General features: G+C 46.4%; 1 protein-coding gene across 2 annotated transcripts in view; it reads right to left on the minus strand.

The window, feature by feature from the left end:
- Window positions 1–12956, minus strand: part of MTHFS (methenyltetrahydrofolate synthetase) — a 305315-nt gene that overhangs the window by 34039 nt on the left and 258320 nt on the right. Inside the window, exon 5 of one of the 2 annotated variants that reach the window (XM_061181710.1) lies at window positions 9748–9948. The exons of the other annotated variant lie outside the window; for it this stretch is intronic. Coding sequence (XP_061037693.1) covers window positions 9897–9948 — 52 coding nt within the window. The 3' untranslated portion in view covers window positions 9748–9896. Of the gene's footprint in view, window positions 1–9747; window positions 9949–12956 lie in introns of those variants that run through there. 2 annotated transcript variants of the gene reach the window in all.

A 12956-nucleotide genomic window follows, 5' to 3' on the forward strand; every position in this document is an offset into this window, starting at 1 on the left:
AGTGGACATAGGACCGTGTGACCATACATGAGCTACTGCACGTGAAGGGTTTGGCATGACCACAGAGAGTGGCTGTAACAAATATAAAAGGCATCCTTTGCTAGTAAGAAGAACAAAGTCTAACAAGGAAGATAGACAAATTAAAAAAACAAAACAATCAATGTGCAGTGAACTGTGTGGTCTACTAGAAATAGATGGAAAGAAGTCCCAGGAGCCATGGTAACCCAGAGTTAGTGATGTCTGACCTGTAATTTCAGAGATGGGCCAGGAAGGTGTCAGTGGTGGTGGAGGGGGAGGGTACATACTGACAATCCTAGAGATGAGACAAAAGCAAGGCCTTTCTAGGGAATTACAAATAGTTCAACAGGGTCAAAAGAGGGCCTGAGCAGTGGGTGCTGCCTGAAACATGAAGCCAGAATGTTCAGCTCAGCCTCCCCTAATCCCCTGGCATTTGCTAGGGCCTCAGATGGGGCTCTTGCCTCAAAGCCCTGATGACACTGCAGTTCTACCTCGGGTTGAATTTTCCAGAGACTCTTGTGCAATTTCTTTTCTGGATTTTATAGCAGATCATCGTCAGAGGGGTCTTCTTCCTCTGTGTCTGTCAGATGCTGTTCCCCATCTTTTATTTTGCAAGGTTTTTTTTGGTAGAACCCATTTCCACCCATGTGGCACTCTCATGTCCTAGTGTGTTCATCTCTCCCCTTGTCATCCCCCTCACTGTAACCTGCTGATCTCTGTATCCCAGGAACAGACAGCGTCCCTGAGATGAAGTAGGTATCCGTTTGTTGAAGGAGTGGGACAGGCAAGATATAATTGTTAGCAAAGAAGATGGTTGTAAGCAAACAAGGTGGGAAGACTGCCCTTGATCTGACTTTCTGTCTCCTTGTGAAATAGCCAAATGCCTTCCTTAGATTACAGTCGAAGATAAATGGACATGTGCAGATCCCAGTGTAGTTCCCAGATTCCAGACAACGTCTATCTACTGGAACTCTAGTGAAACTTCTACCCTGGATGCCATTTCTCTAATATCGTGGACTGGGGGAACTTTGAAATTCCTGTTCCTAGCATACACTGACTGCTTTCAGAGGTTTCCCACTCTTTCAGGAATTGCACTTCCTGGGATATGATGTTGCACTTCCTGGGATATGATGTGTCACTTCCTTTCCTACTTACCACAGGGTTCTTTTCTGGGAGTTTGCTGTCAATAAAGCAGAAGTAGCGGGCAGCCCATGAGGAAACAAGAGCCGGAACACTTCATATATCAGGCGGGCCATGTGCAGTTTTCTAGGTGGCACAATCCCTGGTCACTGAATCAAGAGTAAGATACAGGAGGCAGCTGGGTACCATCTTTCCATGAGCCTTCAGGTGGCCTTGGCATCAGGCCGCATAGCCCAGGACTTCCATGGGAATCCTGGTGGGGCTCCCTTGACCCAGCTCCACCGACTCGGCGATTAGTAGAGCTCCACCCAGATTCAGACACAGGTGTGTCTGTCAGCCCTAGGTGTAGGGGGAGTGAATCTCTATTTTCGACGTACCTTCACAGGTATAATGGGGGCCGTGGAGAAGCTGTGATGAAGGTTGCTGGGCAGACATTGTTATAGACCTAAAGCCACCAGTGGTCTGTTACTAACAAATCCGAGGACATTTTCTGGCCCCCTCTTCTTGGATTCTCTGTGTTTCAGACACTGTCGGCTGTTTCCTCCCCATCTGCTCCCACCTCTACTCCAGCTCTGCCTCTGCATACTGCTGCAGAAACATCTGCAATTCTCAGGACCTGTGGCTCCCACTCTTCTGAGACTTTCCACACTTCCTTCTTTTTGGCCATTCCTCTGCCCCTTGCCTATCTAGAAGACTCTATCATTGTTAAATACCCTTGACTGAGGTTAAGTTTCCTCGGCTCTCCCACAACATGAGCCAAAACAGAACTAAGTTGACTTATGGACGCAGAGGTATATTTCTTGCACACATGAGTTTGCAGTAGAAGATGTATTGCCTCTCTACACCCCTCACAGTCTAGACTGGGATACTTAACAGAGGGGTCCATGTCTTATTCACCTTTATCTCTCTAGCGTCTCTTATGGAATTACAATTATATAAGTGCTCAACGAATGTGTACTGAATAACAGTTTTAAATTAAAAAATTATTCTCAATTATCTTAGCATATTAAACTGACATTCTTGATTGGCCATCTGACTTCTCCATCAGATGAGGAAGTCCTCAAAGGCAAACACTATGTTTTTGCCTCTGGATTCCATTCCCGATGTTTAACTCAAGGCTGGGAGCATAGAAGACAGACACTCAGAGGTGATGGCTGATCAAAGGAATGGATGAAGAAATACATGAAACAGTATGCTGGTAGGAAAGAGAAAAAAGGAAAGCTGCCTCTTTCTGAAACTTCCTAGCTGATTTCCTCATCCATAAAATAAAGATAATAATATCTATTGCATGGAAATGCTTTGACAATGAAGTTAAAGGCGACAGCATTTGCGAAAAGACTTTGCAATTCAAAGCATGCAGGAGACATCTTAAAAATGTGAAAAACAAACAATCAAAAATCTTACTCATTGATTACCTACAGATATGCCATTTGAAATATTCATTTTTTCCCCCAGATCCAAAACAAGAATAATAGTCCCTGTCTCTGTGGAATGAGATCTGCTTGGAATTCCTTATAGGTGCATAGATTACAATTGCAATTTTGGTTAAAAAAAGAAATAAAACAGAAGAAATTCCCTAGAGAATAATGTTATTTTTTAAAAAAGAAACCCAAAGTCAGCCACTAAAATGTTTATTTAAAAAATTGAAAATTTTGAGCCCTATCACAAATACGTTACCGTTAGATTACCTGACATCATGATTCATAAAATATCACCAGGCTGCTCAAGTACATATTATAAATCGTCTTCCAGACACCTGGTTGGACAGTGTCTCTGACAGCTGTTCCCACAGCCAGGAGTGTCCTCAGAGTTGGTGGGCACCTCACCTCGGGAGCTATGACTCATACGGACCCGCTGGGAAATTCAGTCATTAGAAGCAGTGCAGTAAGGCTACAAAATGGCAGAGCAAGGGGTCCCCTTGGGGGCTTTCTCCATGCTTGCCAGCAGGGGTGAAGTGCATTCTATGGCATTTGAGGTCACATGGCCTCCCAACCTGCATGCTTCCTTTCCTCCACTGTAGCCTCCGGGGGAGGAGGGGATGGATTACTTTGCTCAGAAGGCAGAATCAGCCGATGTTACTGATATGGCACTGGAATTCTGCACTGTGGCTACCACACAAGGCTTTTTTTCTTTTTCTTTTTATTTAAAGCCAAAGCAGCATCAGTAAAGGTTTTAGCAATAAGCCTGCAGTTGCCATTTTAATAGATTCAGCGTTGGGTCATGTGCAAGATCTGCTATTTAAGATGTGCATTTACAGGCCACCATTGAAAATAGCTGCCTTTAAAATTCCTTGGGCTTCAGACTTCCTACATGGGGCAAGACTCTGTCACCAGAGTTGTAGTTTTTATCAGCATCTGTCTTCCCTGGTCTGTTGGAGACCCTGACCTCCTATTGCAGACATCTCTACTAAGGCATGGGCTATGACATTTGCCCCCTTTTTGGCTCTGAGAGCAAATGAGAGAGCAAGAACGCTGGGCATTGGCAAATGAGAGTGAAACAATCTAAAAAGAAATAGAATTTAAACCTCTTCTCTGTGAACACTCTGCCCCTAAGAGTATGCTCCAATCACATGACCTTGCCTTTGACCCATCAGTTTTACTCTCCAGGGGCTGCTCATGTGGAGTCTTGAGCTCCCCCTAGAGGCTAGGGCACGTTAGGATCAGGAACCACAGCTCCACCTGAGAGGAGGACGTAGACTTACTCTTGTGGCCAAAGATTTAGCACCTGAGGAGAGCCCTGGACATCCTATGTCCATCAGGTCAGAGTCTTTCCCTGACCCTCACCTTCGTTTCTGAGTCCAACACAAATGATACCTCCATTCCCTTGCCTGGCATCCCCGGCTGATAACTGTTAGGCTGGGTGAGGACCAGGATGCTGGGCCCTGACGCCAGAACTTCCAGCTGCTGGGTGCTGCTCTGAATGGTCCATTCACCCGGAAGCAAGATGTCCATGATCACACAGCACCTTCTGTCCTTACGCCCCACCCACCGGAGCACCCCTACCACACACACACACACACACACACACACACACACACACAGAGATGGCCGTGCCAGCCAGGGATAGGTCGAAATCAACCCCAAATCATTATCTAATAAACCTTGATTTCTCTCCAAGGGCCGCTTACAGCCCAGACGATGCTCCCAGGCTCCAGTCCTGCAGAATCCGAACTCATCTTCCCTTTCCATTAGCCTTGGGGGCTGAGGTATCCACTTGCCTAGGCTGTTAAGACTATAAAGCAAAAGACACTCATTCAACAGTCTCCCCCAACCCCTACCATGAGCCAGGCCCTGTCCCCAGCACCCATTCCGAAGAAACACAGTTCCAGAAGTGGATGGGTTCACTGTCTGCTCCAGCAGACACAGAGGTGAGTCCTTCCTGAGAGGAGAGTTAAGCGCTCCCTCTGTTATAGGCGCTATGTCAGCACACCCACAGGACTGGGTTTCCCACGAGGTCTACTAAGCAGATGGGCAAGGCAGAGATGTAAAAAAATGGAGAAAATAATTTTTTAAAGAATATGGATATCTCCAAAAAGGAACTTTGAATTATCATAACAGGAAAAATCAGAATTTTGGGGGACTTTCTCTCACAGCTTTTATGGCTCTGTGGTGTTTTAATTTGAATTATGTATGAGACCAAGGTGTCAACATGGCTCTTCATGCTAAGGCCTCTGAAGGTCAAGTCCATCTCTTCCTTGGGGGTTCAAGAAAAGCTCCCCAACCATCACTTTCTGGAGCCATTTAGACAAAGAAGGGAGATCCTCTTCTGCTTTATACCATGTTTCACTGCTGTCTTGTTTAACAGAAAAATAAGCCTGTCGGGGACGGGTTGACATGTCTCTGGGTGCAGTTAAGGACAATGGGTAATATACTGTCTCAACAAATATGTAACCACATTTCACAGTACCCTGGGGAGGGGTCGTTTGCTGCTGCCAGCGGCTGGCTCTATATCTTCGAGAGAACCATATTCCAAGCACTGCAGACATGATACATCAGCAGAAAAGGATGGTACTGTATGGGCCATCTGAATGGGAGCTGTAGGAAGAGAAGCTTGGGATAGCGGGGTGGGGGGGCGGCACATAAGCTTCATATAATTACTGCCCCTGAATCCAATCTTGAGATCTGCATTACACCCTGAGATTCTAAGGGGGACCACGCCCCTGAGATGGATAAAATGTTAAAATGCTCACTTTCTCTGGCCTGCTCTCTTGCCACTAGCTGTGCCCTTGAGATGGGTTTGAGATAGGCTAGGACCTGGGACCCTTTGCTGGGATCTGGGACCTTTTGCTGCAGTGCTGCAGCGCTGCAGTGCTTGCACATGGACACACCTCTCCGCGAGCAACAAAATACAAAGAAATTGTAAGGGACTGAAAGTAAGTGCATGCATGCGCAGTTGGGGCAAATTCTGGACAAAAGATACAAAGAGACCAAAAAAACACAAAGCCCTACTGCCACTTCTGAAGAGCCCGGAGCAAAGACTGGGTGTCGGGAGCAAAAGCCGGGTACTGTGCATGCCCCCTGCACAAAACACCACCTAAGGGGTCGCAGAACACCTAAGCCACCCCTCCGGCCTGACCCCTGGACACACTCCTACCCTCACCCCATATAAAAAACAAGCTTGCCCCTCCTCAGGGAGCGAGCAAGCAAGGGAACCTGTTGTTTGCTCTCACTCCCCCCCTGCTGCAGCAGGGGTCCCAGTAAAGTCTTGCCTGAATTTCTTGTCTGGCCTCTAGTCAATTTCTACTGATTGGGGAAGGCCAAGAACCCTGGTCATTAACAGGTTTAAAAGAGTCCCTTTATCCCTAACTCCCCTACACAGTACCTTGTACCATGCAGAACCTTCAGATGGGTTGTTTCCATTTGTAGAACTTTCCTCTCTCTGCACTCCCCTTCCCTCCATTGTCTGTAGTAGTTCACCCTGTAGGCCTCCCTATTAGATAGCAAGCTTCAGAGGGCGGACACCACATCTCACCCCTTTCTGGTCACCCATCTCCCACCAAGGGTTGGGCTGAGCACATGGTGAAGAATGGATGCTTACTAAAAGCTTGTTGAATTGAATTGAGAGGCATAAATCACAATTCAGATTCCTGAAGATTCAGTTCCTGAGTTGAAATACATCAGAACAATTTTCTTCACCTTAACACAAGTTAGCAATTTCCCCAGCTTTAATCTGCCGTAGTGAACTCCTCCAGCAGAAGTGAAGCAAGACTATAAACTGTGCCCAAGTCTGGGAGCTTTTTAAGGAAATGGGAAGTGACACATTTGTTGGCAATACTCATGAATGGGAGCCCAGGTCTGGTCTGAGTAGACAGAGCTTCCTCCAGGCTGTTACAACTTTCAACTGGGTCAACCTGTGGTAAATATCCATATCCTCTTAGCTCAGTAAAATCACCATCCGTTTCCCTATGTATCAATACAATGCAAAAGACCAGATTTCAGAAGGTGAAAGCCAGGCATCTGAAAGACCAATGGCTATCTGTCTGCTCAGAAGTCCTCGGCTTGGTAACACCATGGAGTTGCAGAGCAGTTACAAGTATCATTGGCTGAGTTCCTCCTAAGTGCCAGCATGCAGACCACACAGGTAACTTAGGGCAAGGTCCCTGATCTCCAGGGGTTCAAAGTCTATCTGGAGACAGACATGAGTAATGTTATGTAGTCATTACTGCATAGTTAGCAACAGGGACAAGCATGGCGAAGTGGCACTAGACCTGACCAGGGTTGGAATGCCAACCACAAAGACTTCCCAGCCCCCTGAGCTGCATGTTGAGAGACAGGAAAGGATTACATGGATGAAGGAACAGTCAAAGGATGAATGAAGAACACTGAGGCCTCCTGCAGGAGGGAATTATATGTAGTTCAGAACAGCTGAAGTATGCATGAGGAGGGGAGAGGCTGGAGAGGTTTGCCTGTGATGGGACAGGGTAGGGGGACCGCGCTAAGGAGCATGAGAAGATGTTTCAGCCCAGAAGCAGCAGAGAGTCGCGGAGGGGTCTTGGGTGTAACTGGGGACTTGCTCTGTGTTATAGAAAGCTCACTGAGACACAGGTCTGGAAAATACATTTGAGAAAGGTAAGTCTGGAGGCAGGAACACCACCTAGGAAGCCACCAGGTGAGAGGCAAAGGAGAAAGAATCGAAACCTATTAATCAGATTAAATTAGTGAAGCCGGTGATTAAACAATCACACAGACAGGAGAGGAAAGCAGAAGTAAAGGATGCTAGTTCCAGGTCTCTGGTAACTGGGAGGAGGACAATTCTATGGGAACGGCTGAAGGAAAGCACTGAAGAACAAGGAGGCTGGTTTCCAACGTGTCTACTTTGAGGTTCCTGCAAAACATTATACGGGAGAAATCTACACAGTTAGATGTATGGAGCAAATCACAGGAGAAGAAGGCTGGGCTGGAATTAAAGTTCTTCACAAAATATTATTGCCTGTGCCTTACAATGGGAGACTGAGTAAATGAGTTTGGGAATACTGTATTCTGTATCCTAGACTATACCCCCATCTTGGAGACCCTCAAGGCACTGTAGCATATTAAGTTTCCAAGATATCCTGCAACAAAGACATCTTCTTTATTTCATGTTGCCCAAGCTTATTTGTCTGTGGAACACCTTTTCCAATGAGGAAATGTCAACCAGATGTTGACATTGAGGGCCACAGTTGGGGACGGCCAGTCATAGGTGATGGGTAAAGCCACAAGAGTGCAGATTGGTCCGTGTGTGTGTGTCTGTGTGTCTGTGTGTCTGTGTGTTGGTGAGGGGAGAGTTAAGGACAGAATCCCAGCAATATCACTTGGCACTGTCTCCTGTGTGCGTCTGTCCAAGTTTCCCCTTTTCATAAGGACACCCAAATCATACTGGGTTAAGAAGGTGATTGTTAGCAAAGAAGGTGGTCGTTTGTCTTTAAAAGCTTCCTCAAGATAATTAGAAAGAAATGTTTGGAAATGAATTGCCATCAAGTACCTACTATGGGTCAGGCACTGTACATTTGCATAAAGCATCTCATGCCTAGTGCCCAGAAATTCCATCCATCGTTAACTTCAACGTTCCTGGAAGAGAGCTTTGGTTCCAGAAAAAGCGCCAGATTGGTCTATGGATCAGTGATTCTCTCAATTTACACCTAATGAGACTCATATAACTAATTCTGCCACTCTGTTGCTCAGAAAGTTGCACTGGTTCCCCCTTTAAAGTTACAAGATAAAGTCCAAGTTCCTAATCTGATTCTCAATGCCTCCACGATCTGTGTAACATTATTTCCTGCTATTTTCCTTTGCATACCCCACACTAGAATACGCCCCTGCATTGTATCTTCCCCCTCGCTGTCGGGTCTCACACTCTTCCCTCCGTCAAGCACACCTGCCTCACTGCCATCACTGCTGTCACCCTGACTGCTTCAAGATCCACTACATATGCCAACTCCTTCAGGGACTTTTCCCTGACCCTTTACAACCGGAAGTAACATCTCTCCTCTCACCTGCACACATTTATCTGCATCCCCTATGACATGATCATGATCAACCTGTCTATCACTAGTTCTGCACAAGAGTCACCTTTCCTCCAGTTGTGGGGCATATAAGGGCTAGTTCAGCATTTGATGCCTGCTCCCCAAAGCACCTTGCAGTGTCTGGCACACAGTAAGAGCTCAGTGGGTATTTGCCAAGTGGATAAAAAAATTAAAGACACTGTTCTTGATTGATAGGAAAAGATCAAAAAATAATATTGAGAGGCCTGGCCTAGGGAATCTTTCACGATAAGCAAGCCCAGATCATGGAGAGGCCCTGTAAACTTACCTGCAGCAATGTAAAGACAGTGCTGGAAGGATAGAGTGTAAAGGAGGGTTAAAGTTAGGCTCTTTGGTCACAAGCAACAGAAACCAACTCTAGCTGGTATAAACAAAAGAGGGAATTTATTGGAAGGATGCCTGCATACTCATAGAATTGTCTGGAAGACTGACCATATAGGACAAAAACCACTTGACTGTTGGGGGCCACCAGTCTGGAATTCATAAAGTCCTAACTATTTTTGTGTCCCTCCATTCAAGAAACAAAGTTCCAGGACAGAGTACAAATAGCCTCAACATTGGTCACATGCTCAGCCCTTGGCTATATCAGGGGTATGAGACAAAATATCCAGCATAATTAATATTATGAGTATTCTGAGTATATTCTCAGAGCCGTATATTGTGTTGGCTGCCATCATGACAGTACTACAGCTGAGTGCTATTTCAGGGGGATTTGGACATTCTGAGTGCTTTGCATCTTCTAAACTCACCCAGCTATCCCTACTGCAATTGTCAGGACCTCGTTCTTTTCTCTCTTTTTTTATTTTTAAACTTTTTAAATTTTATTTTATTTATTTATTTTTGGCTGCATTGGGTCTTTGTTACCGTGCGCGGGCTCTCTCTAGTTGCGGTGAGCAGGGGCTACTCTTTGTTGTGGTGCATGGGCTTCTCATTGCGGTGGCTTCTCTTGTTGCGGAGCATGGGCTCTAGGTGCACGGGCTCAGTAGTTGTGGTTTGCAGGCTCTAGAAGGCAGGCTCAGTAGGTCTGGCGCACAGGCTTAGTTGCTCCGTGGCATGTGGGATCTTCCCAGACCAGGGCTCGAACCCATGTCCCTTGCATCGGCAGGCGAATTCTCAACAACTGCGCCACCAGGGAAGCCCAGGACCTCATTCTTTTCTGATTAATGCTTCAACTTACACATGATCCCTGGTGAGGCTGTATATTCAACTGACCTTGTCATTAAAAAATCCATGGGATCCAACTCTGAGTTTGATCTTCAGTTATTTCAGTTCTAAAATTACAAGAATTAAGAAATTATTTTGGAACTTTCACAAAACATCCCTGAGTTTCATTGTATTCCTTGATGTTAGAATCTAGGAATTTGAACTGTTGGTTATCATGCTTGAAGTTATTGAATGCTATTGGAGACACCTACCTTTGCCTACCATATCAGACAGTGTTCCTGGTCAAAAACAGTAGAAACTACCTGCAGCATACTTAATATACCTATAAAGAAGATATTAAGGAACTCACAGAATTAAATGGAAGGCTGGACAACCAGACTTTGAGGCAGAATGAAAACCATATCAGGAACAACTCAACCTTCAGGAATGGGCTACTGGAATCTACTTCCCATCATTGTGCTCGAGATCCAACAGCCCAGGAAAAGGAACATGGTGGGCAGAGTGTAGCTGAGGGCCATCTATTGGCTGAACCAAGGCAGTGAGAGGACCTCACAGAAGATGTAACCTGCAGGGCTCCTCCTGGGTGGGCTGTTGGAGACAATAAATTTGGCTTCCTTTTTCCAGGGTTGGTCTGAAATATGGGGTCGTCACAGCCCCAGGGTAGCCCTTATCAACTGTTGGTGGGAGTTGGTGGATGAATAGCCCACCTCCCTCACCCCTTGGGAGACAATTCTGAGATGTGTCCTTTGCCATCCCCCAGAGGTCCCTAGTAGGACTGAGCCCAAGATGCCCATGGTGGTGACCCGCTCAGGGCCACACTTCCCTTCCCTGTCTCACTTCCCTAACCTCCTACCACCGTTTCTGAGATCACCTCCCAAATAAGCTAACTGTACCCCATCCTTGTCTCAGTTAGGGATAGGGTTAGGGTTAGGGTTAGGGTTAGGATTCTGGAAGAACCCAACCTAAGACACCCATACTGCTTCTCATCCAGCTTACCCCAACCCCATGGGTCTCCACTCTCAAGTGAGAACTAAATAGGGAAATTTTATAAAGGTGAGATTCTCAAAAATCGGAAGAGACCGCAAATTATATGATTCCATTCATATGAAATGTCCCCAGTAGGCAAGTCCATACAGACAAAAGTAAATTAGGGGTTTCCAGGGAATAGGGAGTTACTGCTTAAGGGGTTCAGAGTTTCTGTTTGGGGTGATGAAAAAGTTCTGGAAGTAGTGATGATGATTGTACACATTGCGAATGTAATTAAAGCTATGGAATTGTACACTTTAAAACGGTTAAAATGGTAAATCTTATGTTATATGTATTTTACCACAATAAAAAAATAGTAAGAAAATCAGGTGGTAGATTTTTACATTTCAAGTATAAGAGAGACTATACATTTACTGCTGTCTTTTTTTTTTTTTTTTTTTTTTTGCCTAAGACAACACCCATAATAACCCTCGCAATTCCTGCCATCCGCCGTCTGGGTTCCCCTTTTGGGTTCCCCTGTCCTCGGGCTCACTTTGCTGCAGTGGTGATCACATACAATGTTTGCTGGGCTTGTGGACACCCACGGTGAACCTCAGGACTTAAGCTGGTCTGCCTGCACCGTTCTCAGGGCCGGTCACACGCAGCTGGGTCCGCAGAAGCCTGTGGTCCACAAACAGATGGGAGTTTCCTCTTAATTTACCCCCTGTGAACTCCTTCCACACCACTTAGCAGTCTCCTCTCACATCCAGACCCTGAGGGTCAATTTGGAGGTTGATGACACCCATATGGACGATGCTTGAACTGAACGTGGGTGCAGCTGTTGGGGGCTACTAGGACCTGATGTTCGGCTGATGATCTTCTCGGGCTCAAGAGGAACTCGTCTGAAGCGGTGTTCATAGGAGACTGCCTGCTGAGAAACTACTGCTCTGTCTTAGAAAACCGTTGTCTTTCAGTGAGCCTTAAATAGCCTGAGTTTCAAGGACTTAAGGAGAGAGAGAGAGGTGAAGGTTTGGAAAAGCAGAGGTCACCCACTGGTAGGTGTTTGCCTTGCAGCTACGTTTTGTTTGGCCCTCCCTGAATTTTTAAAACTCAGTTGCCATGATTTACAAATTGCTCACCTAGTCGCCACCTCTTACATCTCACGCCTGGCTTGCTTTCTCTTTTTCACTTCACCTGCCTGGCCAGAGCATGCGTTCATGTTTGTTCTTCCCAGTTTTACGACTCTGAGGCATGGCGGTGATATTGACCAGGATTCTCGGCCTTCCCCAGTCAATAGAAATTGACTAGAGGCCAGACAAGGAATTCAGGCAACGCTTTATTGGGGCCCCTCTGCAGCAGCGGGGAGCGAGAGCAAACAACAGGTTTCCTTGCTTGCCCGCTCCCTGAAGGGGGGGGGTAAGCCTGTTCCTTATATGGGGTGAGGGTAGGGGTGGCTTAGGTGTTCTGCCCGCCCCTTAGGTGGTGTCCTGTGCAGGGGGCATGCGCAGTACCCTGCTTTTGCTCCCAACGCCCAGTTTTTGCTCTGGGCTCTTCGGAAGTGGCAGTTGGGTTTTTTTTTTTGGTCTCTGTATCTTTTGTCCAGAATTTGCCCCAACTGCGCATGCACGCAGTTATTTTTAGTCCCTTATAGTTTCTTTGTATTTTGCTGCTGGAGGAGCGGTGTGTCCAGGTGCCAGCACTGCAGCACTGCAGCGAAGAGTCCCAGGTCCCAGGCGGTCTCAACAGGATTCAATGACTCCTCCTGAGCTGCTGTTCCTGGGTGAACGCTGAAGAGTGGCTCATAGGCAGAATAATCATGTCTTGTCTTTGTTTCTCTAAAATGGAGGAAATCTGTTTTCAGCTTCCCCTCAAAGAACACAATGTTTCTTTTCACTGAAAGGAGTTTTGAAGCTCTCACCAGAACATGCAAAGAATGCGGCCACATCAGAGATCCTATAGGCCCACGGGGCAGTCAGATAAGGGATCCTGAGTTCTGAGATCTCAGCCACCACTGTCACCAGCCACCTGTTGAAGGAAGCAGAACCTTCGTAGGTCTCAACTGATACAACTTCATCCGTCGAGATGGTTCTTTGAGTAAAGGGCATGCCGCAGACCCTCATATCACAGTTCCTTGTCCTTCTGGGGGTTC

The sequence above is a fragment of the Eubalaena glacialis genome, chromosome 2 (genome assembly GCF_028564815.1).
Source record: "Eubalaena glacialis isolate mEubGla1 chromosome 2, mEubGla1.1.hap2.+ XY, whole genome shotgun sequence".
Taxonomy (NCBI): domain Eukaryota; kingdom Metazoa; phylum Chordata; class Mammalia; order Artiodactyla; family Balaenidae; genus Eubalaena; species Eubalaena glacialis.